This window comes from Populus euphratica, unplaced genomic scaffold (assembly GCF_000495115.2).
Source record: "Populus euphratica unplaced genomic scaffold, PopEup_1.0 scaffold211.1, whole genome shotgun sequence".
In the NCBI taxonomy this organism is placed as follows: Eukaryota; Viridiplantae; Streptophyta; class Magnoliopsida; order Malpighiales; family Salicaceae; genus Populus; species Populus euphratica.
In genome coordinates this window covers 295,647-309,497 of record NW_011500020.1, presented here as the reverse complement: position 1 = coordinate 309,497, position 13,851 = coordinate 295,647, and the positions used below count along the sequence as shown (strand labels likewise).

Genomic DNA, 13,851 nt, shown 5'->3' with positions numbered 1-13,851 from the left:
AAAGTTGAATAATGCCTAGGTTAAAATTAAAAGAGATGCATCAGGAGGGAAAACTATGCATGAGGGTGCACTTGTTCTTGTGGGATTCATGTGGTCTCTAAGTATTCTAACACGGTGATTCTTATTATTATCATTATGAAGCAACCGGTTATCTTCTTCGGACATATTTTTTAAAAATGATGAGGATACTATACAAAGTCTATCACATAATATACATGACCACACACTCATAGACGTGTAGGAATAAAATAAAAGGAAGAAGAAACAAAACAAAAGAAACAATGTTAGATACAAGAAAAGTGAAAGAGAAAATAAAATAAATACTATAATTTGTATAAGAATTTACCTCCCCGACAACGGTGCCAACAACTTGACACGAACAAGAGATTGATGTCTTCTTCCAAGTGTAGAAGTGTCGAAGTAATAAATAACCCGGAAAGACCGGGGTCGAATCATATGGAGGTTAGTTGTATAAAATTATAAATAACAGCAATACAACAACAACAACAACAAGAATAATAATAGTAATAGTAATAGTAATAGTAATAGTAATAGTAATACTAATACTAATAATAATAATAATAATAGTAATAGTAATAGTAGTAGTAGTAGTAATAATAATAATAATAATACTAATAATAGAAGAAGAAGAAGAAGTTGATGAGAACTTTGTGATGGAAGATCAATGTAAGGATTAAACAATGATAACAACAAATGTTAAGGTTAAAGGATTCACTAATGGTATTTCAAACAATTATAGTATAAACTCTTTTTATTACTCAACTAGAAACCACACACAAAGGAGGTTTCAATTAAATTATAAATGGTTAGCATGATTACATTAGTTATCTTATTCGAATAATGCTAACACTTGTAAATGTTGTTAGACATTCATGACTATAACTTATGTTAACAGCAAATCAAGTTTTTTTTATAGCACAAGTGTCAGTTACACCACTCGGTTGGGCTATGAAAATGCCAAGTATTTGTTGACCCAAGTGTTATTCAATATAAATCTAGATTAACCATTTAACAAGCAAAGTATTAAGAGTGAACAAGATAACAAATACAAAACATGTTAGTATCAAATATTAAAGTCTATGGTAAGTTTGCACTATACTTATTCTTACACCATTAGTATAACCTTTTCACCTTGACATAATAAACTTAGCTAAATATAATGAAAGAGAGAAACATAAATAAACAAGATAAGAACATAAATAATATAAAAGTTAACTAAGTAAAGGAAAGGAATTGAAAAGCATAAACAAGATATTAATGAAAGCAAAACTTAAGCATTACAAAAATACAAAGAGAGAAAGCAAGAGCATGATTTTGATATGGAAACCAAGATGCCTAAATGCATGGAAAATACCTCCTTTTATAGTCCAAAATTAGGAACTATTGATTTCATGACTAATTATTAAGTGGGTGGCCAACTTTTGACTTGGTGAGAATTCTCATCTTCTTGTCTGCCCATAACGTCATTGATAATGTCAGAATTTAAACGAGACTTTTATATAAAAGTTCTAGGAAATTATCTCAGCTTTTCAAGAAAAACCTTTGAGGTCATTTGGCTTCTAGAACTCGAGATATGGTCCGCACACTGAACAGTGTCTAGGCTGTAGGACATATTCAGACTTCTACGTTGTTGCTAAGATTTTGACTTCCAAATAGGAGAATTAAGTCTTGACTTCCACATGAAATTTTTAGGCCTATGTTTTAGCTTTCCAACCATATAAAGCAGATCTAAATCTGAGATCTACAGCTCCAGATATGACCCAACAGAACAGTGTCCCAGTTTGGACTGCATCGACATCTTTTTTCTAACTTTGACCCTCTCTTTGTCCTTTCAATTTCAATACTTCAACTCATTAACCAATCCTTTTATTTATGTAATAGGCCTACATTTAGGATGAACATTTACCATAAATTAAAGGTACCTTATGGTATCATACTTGTTATTATAAAACATGCTTTAGTTAAGGAGTTATTGATACTTCAAGTGCAAAATGATGATATAAAACATTAATAAAAATATACTTTTAAGTACTAATCATGAGCAGAACCCAGATCTCAGAGTTTAAATTCTGAATTCAGTAGGGTAATAAGGTATTGAATTAAAGTGGAGTTGCTACCAGTGAGTAGAAGGTCATCCACATAGATATCATGATTAACATTCATAATGAATAAGGAAGCATCAACCTTAGAAGCGTGGAAGCCAACTGACAGAAGAAAATCACTCAGTCGTTTGTACCAAACCCACGAGGCTTATTTTAAACCATATAGAGACTTGTGAAGGTGACATAAATGAGATGGCAAGACGGGGTCGACAAACCTCGTGGGTTGTTGCATATAAACAACCTCCTGAAGTGAACCATTGAGAAAGGCATTATGAGCATCAAGTTGTCGAATCTGTTAATAGTTAGAGACGACAATGGTGAGGACTAGGTGGAAGTGGTTAGTTTGACAACCGAACTAAAGATTTCAGAATAGTCGATACTGTTGCGATGTCACGGTCGCACAAATTAATTACCTTAGCTTCAAACACAACACACAAGATAGTATAGAGCAAGCAAAGGGTCGATCCCACAAGGAAGGTTCAAGTCAGATTTTATGCTAGATGATATGCAATTTGGGGATTTGGACGTTATCTAGGCTAAAGCAAAAGAAATTAGAAAACTATCAAGTGGAATTAATTAAAATCAGAAAATCATCAAGAGAACAAACCTTGATCGCAAGCACACATCCACTTATAGAAATCAAAACTGATAATGAAAACAAAACATCAATTTATATTTTGAATATTTATCTCTTTTTAACATTGGTTAGTTAACAGATCCACCATATAACTAACCCTAACCATCAAACAACCACAATATCCGCACTAGTAATTTAATTCAATGTCAGCCTTTAGAACTAGATAAGTTGATTAATCAAGAAAACATAATTGTCTCCAGTCTATGTTTAATTTGATTGAATGTTCTCCCTAAGATTAATAACATAGTTCCACCATAAGTATTAAACTTAGTTGCTTCACAAATTCATACCACAACTCCGGTTTTGATATAAAGCTTAGCAATATATTGTCTACAATAATAACATAGAGTCCGCTCTAGCAATGAAGATAAACAATCATAGGAAAAAATAAGTATAAGAGAACAAACATATTCATCATATAAAATAAAAAAAAAAGGTAAAATAAATCTCACAATTCTTGATATCCAAAGGTTTTCGTGCCCTTGCAACTAAGAAAAAGTGTTTAGCCTTGCATGTTTGTTGAACAACTAATCAAAAAGAAGAAAGAATGCATAATTTCGAGTTTCTTAGATGAGGGGGGGTATTATAACCTAGAAACACACAAGTAGTAGAGTGATAGTCTAACTTATGAGCATTATATGGTTAGAGGAACGAAAAGTAGAGACATCTAAAAGCATGCAGGAAACCATAATTAAATGGTTGATGAAACAAAGTTTCAAATAGGCAGTTATTTCGTAAGACCGATGTCGGCATACGATTAATAAGATAGATAGAGGTTTTAAATGCATAATTTTAGAATTTTAGAGGTGTCTTACAGTGACTAAGCATGGCAAGACTAGTTTCAAAAATATGACAGTGACGACGCTCAACAATACCATTTTGTTCATGCTTATGTAGACATACGATACGATGATGAATACCAACAATTTTGAAGAAGAAATTTAATTTACGATATTCACCACCCCAGTCAGTTTGTACTGATTTTATTTTGCAGGAGAATTGTTGTTCAACCAAAACTTGAAATTGATGAAACACATTAAACACATCAGATTTGGCAATAAAATGATAAAATCAAATAAATTTTGTGTGCGCATCCACAAAGATTACAAAATAATGGAAACCATTAGAAGATAAAATAGGGGCAGGACCCCAAACATCACTAAAAACTAGTTCAAGAGGAGCAGATGTTTAGTGACTCGTAGGTCCTAATGACAGACGCGATGATTTTTCTAATGGACATGCTAGACACTAAAAATTTAAAGGACAGTATGTACAAGTGACCTTTTTATTTGATGCTAAGAAACTCCGAACCTGGGAGCTTAGGCGACCGAGTTAGCAATGCTAAATATCAATAGAGGTAGATAAACTAGCAGACAAAATAGCTTGAGGCATAAATATGGTAGAAGACTTAGAAAGGACTTAAAGGCATCTTTACCCTGACCAGAAAGCAGAATCTCCTTGGTGATGCGATCCTTAACATAGAAAAAAAGGGTGAAATTCAAATAAGACAGTTTTCACAGCATAATTGTTGAACAGATAAGATTTTTTTTTTTGTAATTTTTGAAACATGCAAGACATTAGACAACGTAAAAACTCGTTTAGGGGTACATAAAATATTACATGCTATATTAGATATGACAAGTTCATTACCATCACCAACATGCAATTGATCATTACTGAGATAAAGTTCTGCGTGTGTTATACTGGCAATATCTAGAGTAATATGTTGATTTGCACTGGTATTAGGAAACTAAGTGACAAAATTTTCTTTGGACGCATCACTGAAAGAGAGGTTGGCCCATAATGCACAAACTGGGAGCTTTATTATGCAGAGTGCCTAAATATATTACAAAGCTAGCATTTAATCTGTCGCTGCCACTGACCAGCATTACCTATTCTATACTGTTGCAAATCTGGGCAATTTTGCTGCCAATGCCCACACTATTGCTGTTAGAAATCGATGTTGTGACCTCTAAAAGTCTAAGCACCATACTGAGTAGAGGGGGAGTACATATTCCTCCACCAATTACGTCTTCCCCTGTTATGTTGAGAGGATGAACCGTTGCCATTAAACATATAAAATGAACTTTAGGCGACGAAGGTAGAGGGTGGTTGCACAAGTATTGGTGGTAATGGTGCAGCCATAGGAATAAAATAAAAGGAGCTCCTGTGTAAAAAATCATGAGTAGATAAATTACTATGCAACTCAGAATATGGTAGAGGGTCAAATTTTATCGATAAACTGGTAACCAAATCATGAAATTCATTGTGAAGGCCCTAAAACACATATAGATTGAAGTTTGTGAGGGAGATGAGACGGCCTGCGACAACTAGCTCATTAAATAATCCCTTAGCCTTCTATAGATAAATGGTGATGTTATAATCACCATGATGAAGGTCTTGAAAACAGCCATGCAAAAGCACGTTTGAGCGTTTAATGGAGATGCAAGAGCACATTCAAGCGTGCTCCACATAACAGAGGTTGGACAATCCACCACAAGGTGGAGGATGCCTGTGGATAAAGAGGAGAGGAGTGCACTGAGGATGAGTTGATCTTGCTGTTTTCCTGTAAAAAAGGCTTGGAAAAAACCAGAATTGAAGGCAGTTGAAGTGGCAAAAACATCTTTGTGCGTAGAAGGACACATTATCGAGCCATTAACAAAAGAAAAGACACCTTGACCAATCAAATATGGCTTCATGTGCATATGTCAAAATAGATAATTTATGTTGGTAAGTTTGAGATTGATGACTTGTTGTGTGTTGGAAAGAGTTATGATGGCAGATGGTGCGCTAAGAATTGAAGAGATAGATAGAGCTGCATTGTATGCAAAGATAGGCACACTAGCGGAAACAGGGATTTCAGAGGATGAGGTAGGGGAGGACAAGCTAACATTGATGCCAGCTGCAGTAGTAGCAAAGGAATCCATTAGTGAAGCTGGAGAAATTGGATAGTTGCTACTCGAATGAATATATAGTAGAGTTTCTGCAGAGGGAGCCAAAGTTGGCTATTGATATGCTATCTATTTTTTCAAGAGTATAGACTACGACACAATGCAATACTTTAGAACTGAGGCACAAAAGAGGAAAGGGAAGAGAGATGTTATTTTTCAAAGGAAAAACATCTATAGCAAATTCTTTTGCAGAGAAAGAGAAAAGAATCTATTTAGAAGAATTTGTTTCAGAACTGAGGCAAGGAAGGAGAGAATGTGTCGATTAGGGAGAGCAGAATCTATTTAGATATTTTTGGTTGTGATACCAAGTTGAAGCATAAGTTGTAATTGATTGAAATGCATATATAATCAATAGTCATCTCTTCTATATATATGACTAGAGCTGCATATAATAGTTACTATGTAGTGAATTGCGCAGAATAAATAAATACAAGGAAAATATAATATTTTATATATTACAACATCTTCCATAATAATACACAACTAAAAACAAACATGATTTTATTATTAGAAGGTCTCTAAATCCCACCAAAAAGTTTCATATATATATATATATAATAGCTTAGGAGAGCTCATTCACAATTATTTTTACTTAATTTACTATACAATAAAAACTAATATTTATTAACATTTAGGAGGGAATGTTTTTTAGTGGGATATAACACCACCATGTATAGTATTAGTATAAATTTTTTGAACTGCATGGGGTTATCACTTTGTTACATGTAAAAAAAAAAAACGATGATGGGGATATCAAAGCATATATTTTTCTGCAATTTCGGTTGAAGTTTATTATGAAAAATCTATGTTAAAAGTTTTAACTATCTTTATTTTGGCTATAATTACGTGGAATACGCATTTCCTTTGATCAACACCGAAAACAGAGATACCTGTAAGAAAAATTTATCTCCAGGAGTCAAGTTTGTCCATTAACAGTGGCTCCATTAGAAAATTACAGTTTTGTCCTGGGCTTCCCCTTATAATGTGAGGATATGCTTAGTTGAAATAAATAAAAATAATATTCAAGTTTAAATTAACATAAATTCAGAAGGATCGGCGATGACATCAGCCATCTATGGGTGGAGTGGCGAGGACTCCATTGACCTTTCTTCTTGTTACTTGTGTGTAGTTCCATCAATTATTGAAATTAACTTGTGGACATTTGATCACATCCACATCCTATTTAATAAGATAAAAATCCAATAATAAGAGACATCAAGTAGTCGAATCAGCCACACAACTCATCGAACCAGTTTTTGCAGCTTGGTCAATCCCGACCATTTTAGTTATGGAGCAAGTATTCCAGTTTATCCAGATCCTTCTACCTTTCCTCCTCTTAATCTTCACAGTTCTGAGATTATGGAAGAAATTACAAGGTAAAATCTCATCAACTCCAACTCCACCTCCTGGACCTTGGAAATTACCCTTAATTGGAAACCTTCACCAGCTACTTGGCCCTCTACCGCATCAAGTCCTAAGAGACATGGCCAGTAAATATGGACCAGTCATGCAACTTCAAATTGGAGAGGTCCCCACTGTCATAATCTCATCACCAGAAGCAGCAAAAGAAGCAATGAAAACCCATGAGATCAACTTTGTCGACAGACCTTGTCTCCTTGTTGCAAAAGTCATGTATTACAATAGCAAGGACGTTGGCTTTGCCCCATATGGAGACTATTGGAGACAAATGAAAAAGGTTTGCGTATTGGAGCTACTTAGCGCGAAACGTGTAAAATCATTCAGGTCAATCAGGGAAGAAGAGGTATCAAATTTTATTAGAACCATTTATTCAAGAGCAGGTTCGCCAATCAACCTTAGTAAAATGATGTTTGATTTATTAAATGGCATCACTACAAGAACAAGTGTTGGTAAGAAATACAAGCACCAAGAAGCATTCTTACCGATTATGGAGCATTTGATGGAGGCAGTAGGAGGTGCGAATATTGCAGATGTATTCCCTTCCTCTAAGCTGTTGTACAAGATCAGTAGGTATAGGTCTAGGCTAGAAAGGTCGCATCAAGACGCAGATGAGATCCTAGAAAACATTATATATGAACATAGAGTCTGCAGGGAAGTGGCAAAGACTGGTGAAGAGAGTGAAGCGGAGGATCTTCTGGATGTTCTTCTGAATCTCCAGGATCACGGGGACCTTGGATTCCCTTTGACAACAGACAGCATCAAAGCAACAATCTTGGTGAGTATATATGCGTCACAATTAATGTTCCACCAGGAGTGCAGATATAACTAAATTAGGAGTCAACAATATTTGATCTACTTTCTACATATATATATATATATATATCTTGCAATATCAATTTTAAGCTTATGTTGCACCTTCTCCAAATTTTTTGAAGACATTGAAGACATCCAAAGTCAACGGTCCATTGTTGAACCAGATGTTTTGAAACAGTGAATTTGAACGGCCAGAGACATGACCGGATCTGGCCATAGAGGTGATCGGATTTTGGAGACATCCGTTCATGACTCACTGGTCGCGCCAGACCACGTGAAATTACTAGCGCCTTTTGAAGGCCTTCGAAGACACTAGAGAAAGCACACATTAATTAAACTAAATACCAATCCCAATTCGCATACACCAATGTCAAACAATTGGAGCTCCATAATCAAGACAGAAGTTCTCTTCTACGAGTTGGATCAATATATGTAAGAAAGATATGATCAGCACTTCCCTAACTCTGTAATCTTGTTGCAGGAACTATTCACCGCTGGGAGTGATACATCATCAACATTAATGGAATGGACAATGTCGGAAATGTTTAGAAATCCAAGGGTAATGCGAAAGGCACAAGAGGAAGTGAGGCAAATCTTCAGTAATACTGAGAATGTTGATGAAGCAAGTCTTCACAATTTGAAATTCTTGAAGCTGATTATCAAAGAAACTCTGAGACTACATCCTCCAGCTCCTTTAATTCCAAGACAATGCAACAAGACGTGCGAGATTAATGGATATGTCATACAGGCTAAGAGTAAAGTGATGATCAATGCGTGGGCTATTGGAAGAGATTCTGATCATTGGACTGAAGCTGAGAAATTCTATCCAGAGAGATTTCTAGATAGTTCGATTGATTATATGGGTACTAATTTTGAATTCATCCCATTTGGTGCTGGGAAGAGGATGTGTCCTGGCATTTTATTTGGTATAGCTACTGTCGAGCTTCTACTTGCGCAGCTGCTATACCATTTCGATTGGAAACTTCCAAACGGAGACCTTTTAGAAGATCTCGATATGAATGAAGTTTTTGGGGGCACGGTTAGAAGGAAACATCAACTTAACTTGATTCCCATTCCCTTTTATCCTTCGCCCTTGCAATGAAGAAAATCTGCCAAGCTTTTCACCTTAAATATTGTTCCTACATAAACTCTACGTGTGCTATGGAGTACAATAAGTTCAACTTGTATAAACTCTAAGTGTGCTATGAACTACAATAAGTTCAACTTGTATAAACTCCACGTGTGCTATGAACTACAATAAGTTCAACTTGTACCATAAGCAATAAATTCATTATCTTGAAACGCAGGTGAATTGCACGCAAGAAGGCGACTGATTCCTGCTCGCTTTTCTATTTTTCTGCATTGAAGACTGTTTACACCCTTCAAGGTTTACTCATAGGTTGATAACTTTGCACACTTCAGCTGTTGGCGTGCTACTAATTTTGTATTTGTAGATATTGTTACTGGCCTGAAAGAACATTGTATTAGCAGGCATGCAAAGTAGCTGTAAATGATCAACCTAAGATCAGTGATTTAAAAATACCTAGTTTCTCTATCAAAAATCAAGCCTTTATTTCACAATCTAAAACTTTCTGAGTTCGTAATAATATAGTTTGTTAAACTGATAGGTACGAACCACTCATTTGGTGAATCAAACGGCATGGTGAGAGCACATTTCATCTGCTTCTAATTATATATAGAGCAATTTGATGCCAAAAGATGAGAATAAAATCCCAGTTAAACAGTATACTACTTTTGTCCATACGCCTCTTAAGGCAAACAAAAATATACTTGAAGCAAAAAAGTCTTGACTCGCATTCATATTGACCCAGAAGATCACAATAACCTGAACACGCAGTCAGAACTTATCCCAGAGCATTTCTCTTCTCTGCAAAGCAAAGAGAGGGCAAAGTGTTCCAGAGTCAAGTCCTATATACGCTTGCTATCTTAAGAAATAAAGGGTGAAAATAATAAAATAGTAAAGAACTTCCATGATAATGGCTATTTAGTCAACCACAATACATCAAATTATATTATAGTAAAACTAGTTAATCGGTCCGAGCTTTGCTAAGATTCGGACCCCAAATTTCTTTTAAACGTTAATTAAAAAAATAAAAAGAATGTGTGAGCATTGCTAAGTCATTTGTATTTATAAGTATTTCTTTTTTGTCATGAATGCTAAATTTAATGTAGATGCTAATCAAGAAACATATATATTAAAGTGACCTATATATTACTACACCATTAAATAGTTTTACTGATGAATTAATTCCATCTATGAAAGGCACATTGTTAGTCAGTAAAATTTTTACCGACGACTTTACTGATGGAACACATCTGTTGGAATATCGATTGTCGGTAATTCCTCGTTTCATCTCTAACTCTGTTGGAAATTAAAAAAAAAAAACAAACACCGATGGTTTTATAGACAATAAAGCATGCCAAAAAAAATTCCCGCGAGACCTTTATCGACGAAATATATCCATATGTATTTTCAAACGTAATCACCGATGGAATGGTTGTCGGTGATTGTGGCATGGGATAATTTTTTTGCAACTCTCGGTAAAATATCGACGGCCTTGTTCCGTCTGTAAAGTCGTCAATATGCATTTAAAATATTTTTTTAAAAAATTATTAATAGTAAAAAAAAACTAATTAACCAAATAAATAGCCAAAAAATTGTATTAAACATTTAAAATATAAAAATAATGTTAAATAATATTCATCCAAATATTTATTACAAATTTAATGTGTTTGAAAAACAAAATTAAACTACAATAATGACGAAGCTGGAGGAGAAGGAGGCTTATTGTTTCTAGGACCGTTTCTAGGACCGTACAACCAAGAAGGGGCTGCACATATATCATCATCCATCCTTGGTCTCATCTCTATGACCTTTTAATGGAGCTGATTGTCCGTCGAGAGTCATTCATATTGTTGTTTTAAAGCCACGAACTCCATAAACTGGGTGCTCGATACTGATAGAGAGCTCCTAACGGTTGAGATACTACAAGCTGACCCCAAGTTTTTGGCCGTAATGTTAGAGAGCCCGTAGACCCGATTTTTATTGGGTCCAATAGATGATCCTACCTCCATCCACAAATCTGGATCAAAATTCGAATGGGTTGAAGGATCGTCCCTATATCTCTCTCTCAACCGGCTATTATAGGTGACACAACCAAAATAGTAATGTCTTCTCTCAAGTGTAGGAGTGTCGAAGTAATAAATAACCCGGCAAGACTGGGGTCAAACAACAAAGAGGTTAATTGTATAAATTATAAATAACAACAATACAATAACAATAACAACAACAACAACAACAATAATAATAATAATAATAACAATAATAGAAGAAGAAGAAGATGAAGAAGTTGATGAAAACTTTGAGATGGAAGATCAATGTAAGGATTAAACAATAATAACAATAAATGTCAAAGTTAGATGATCCACTAATGGTATTTCAAATAAGTATAGTATAAAAGTTTATTACTCAAATAAAAACCACATAGAAAGGAGGTTCCAATTAGATTATAAATTGTTAACATGAGTACATTAGTTATCTTATTCGAATAATGCTAATAATTATAAATGTTGTCAGGCATTCATGATTATAACTTATGTTAACAACAAATCAAATTCCTTTCATAGCACAAGTGTAGGTTATACCATACAGTTGAACTATTAAAGTGCCAAACATTTGTTATACCAAATATTTGTTGTACCAAGTGTTATACAACATAAATCTAGATTAGTCATTTAACAAGCAAAGTATTAAAGAGTGAACAAGAGAACAAATACAAAACATGTTAGTACTAAACATTAAAGTCCATATTGAGTTCACACTATACTTATTCTTACACCATTAGTGTAACCTTTTCACCTTGACATAATAAACTTAGATAAACATAATGTAAGAGAGAAACATAAATAAACAAGATAAGAACATAAATAAGATAAAAGTTAACTAAGTAAAGGAAAGGAAATGAAAGGCATAAATAAGATATTAATGAAAATAAAACTTAAGCAATACAAAAATACAAAGAGAGAAGGCAAAAGCATGATCTTGATCTGAAGATCAGGATGCCTAAATACATGGCAAATGCCTCTTTTTATAGGCCTAAATTGGGAACTATTGATTTGATGACTAATTGATGAGTGAGTGGCCAACTCTTGGCTTGTTGACAATCCTTATCTTCTATTGTTTGCTCAAAACATCATTGATAACATTAGAATTGGAACCACTTAAAAACATTAAAGTTGTGGGAAATTGTCTCAGCTTTCCAGAAAAACAAATGGAGGTCATTTGGACTTCTAAAAGTCTAGATATGTGCCAAACACTAAACAGTATTCGGGTTGCAGGACAAATTCAGACTTTTTTATTGTTACTACAATTTAGACTTAAAAATGGTCTTTTTAAATCTTGAGCTCCATATGAAAGTTGTAGACTTATGTCATACCTTTCCATCCATATAAAATAGAACTAAATCTGAGATCTACAGCTCCAGATATAACCTAATTACTGAACAGTTTTCCAGTTTGGACTGCACTAGCATCTCTTTTATAAGTTTGGCCATCTCTTTGTCCTTTCAATTTCAGTCGTTAAACTCATCAATCAATCCTTTTATTTATGTGATAGGCCTGCATTTAAAATGAACATTTACCATAAATTAAAGGTATCTTATATTATTAGATATGTTATTATAAAACATACTTTAGTTAAGGAGTTATTGATACTTCAAGTGCAAAATGATGATATAAAACCTTGATAAAAATGCATTTTAAGTATTAATCACTTATATTATCAGACTTGTTATTATAAAACATGCTCTAGTTAAGGAGTTATTTATACTTTAAGTGCAAAATAATGATATAAAACCTTGATAAAAATGTACTTTCAAGTACTAATCACACCCCCAGCCAGCTTATTACTAGTTCCTAATAATCAAAGCATTAAAATAGAAAAATAATTTGAAAGTTTCCCAAAGCAAGGCATTCATCATTTAACTTCCATTACTCTATACAAGTAAACAAGCTCTCATTAAATTTATATATATCTACTTTATATTGTTGAAACAAGATATTAATAAACCTTTTTTTTTTTATGTGCTCAATGTATGAAAACATGGAAGATGGGGCTTTTAGAAGAAAACAATATTATGTTCTAATGTTTAAGGTTAGCTTTCTTCGGTTAGGATTATTTTTTTTTCTATACATATAACTTAAAACACAATGCATCTTTAACCCATATAATGAGCTTTTAGCTAATGACTCCCAGACTATTTGGTTTTAGGGCATTAGGTGTTAAGACACCCCTTTGAGCTTAATAACTCGGGTTGCAGATATTGATACGTAGATAGTGCAATGTTTGATTCCCTTAAGCTTTTCTCCTCAGCCCATGTAACAAACGTTAGGTCAATAGCTCCCAAGTCAGTTGACTTTAGGGTATTATGTGTTAAAATACCCCTTTGGGCTTAATTGCTTAGGTTAGGAAGGCTACGAAACCAAACTTATCTATATTTTTATTTATTTTTTTAATTACATTTATTATCATTATTTTTTTCTATTTTTTCTTTTTTTTGGGAAATTATATACTATCTTTTTTCTTTAGTTGTTACCTTTAAGAAAAGAACATAAATAATGTAATAATTCAATATGCAACCCACAATCACATGTTAAAGTGTGTGTGTGTGTGAAAATGAAAGTTTAAAAATACTTGTTAAATGAGTATATGAGTAGAAGCAATAGATAATAATGCAAGAGTTTGTAAACCTGAATATTTCAAGAAGTATTATAATAGACCTTGTTAAAAATGTTTACTAGGATGCGTCTCAAGAGTCACTTTAACAAAAGAACTCATTGACTCTGCCATCATAGTAACAATGTTTTTGCAAATAAAAAACACAGGTAG

The 13,851-nt window shown here is 33.7% G+C and overlaps 1 protein-coding gene and 1 long non-coding RNA gene across 3 annotated transcripts in view; one reads left to right on the top strand and one right to left on the bottom strand.

The window, feature by feature from the left end:
* LOC105141864 (uncharacterized) overlaps window positions 1–7,181 on the bottom strand; it is a 17,495-nt gene extending 10,314 nt beyond the window's left edge. The window contains exons 1-2 of the long non-coding RNA XR_845464.1: window positions 7,110–7,181; window positions 4,570–4,572 (exon numbers count right to left, since the gene is read on the bottom strand). This is a non-coding gene — a long non-coding RNA (uncharacterized LOC105141864). The remainder of the gene's footprint in view (window positions 1–4,569; window positions 4,573–7,109) is intronic.
* The window catches only part of LOC105141866 (cytochrome P450 71D11-like), a 45,508-nt gene extending 36,259 nt beyond the window's left edge, over window positions 1–9,249 (top strand). The window contains exons 1-2 of one of the 2 annotated variants that reach the window (XM_011049243.1): window positions 6,932–7,905; window positions 8,425–9,249. In XM_011049243.1, the coding sequence (XP_011047545.1) occupies window positions 7,000–7,905; window positions 8,425–9,045 (1,527 nt within the window). In that variant the 5' untranslated portion in view covers window positions 6,932–6,999 and the 3' untranslated portion in view covers window positions 9,046–9,249. Of the gene's footprint in view, window positions 1–6,931; window positions 7,906–8,424 lie in introns of those variants that run through there. The other variant, XM_011049242.1, reaches the window with a different exon arrangement.
* Window positions 9,250–13,851: the final 4,602 nt, after the last annotated feature.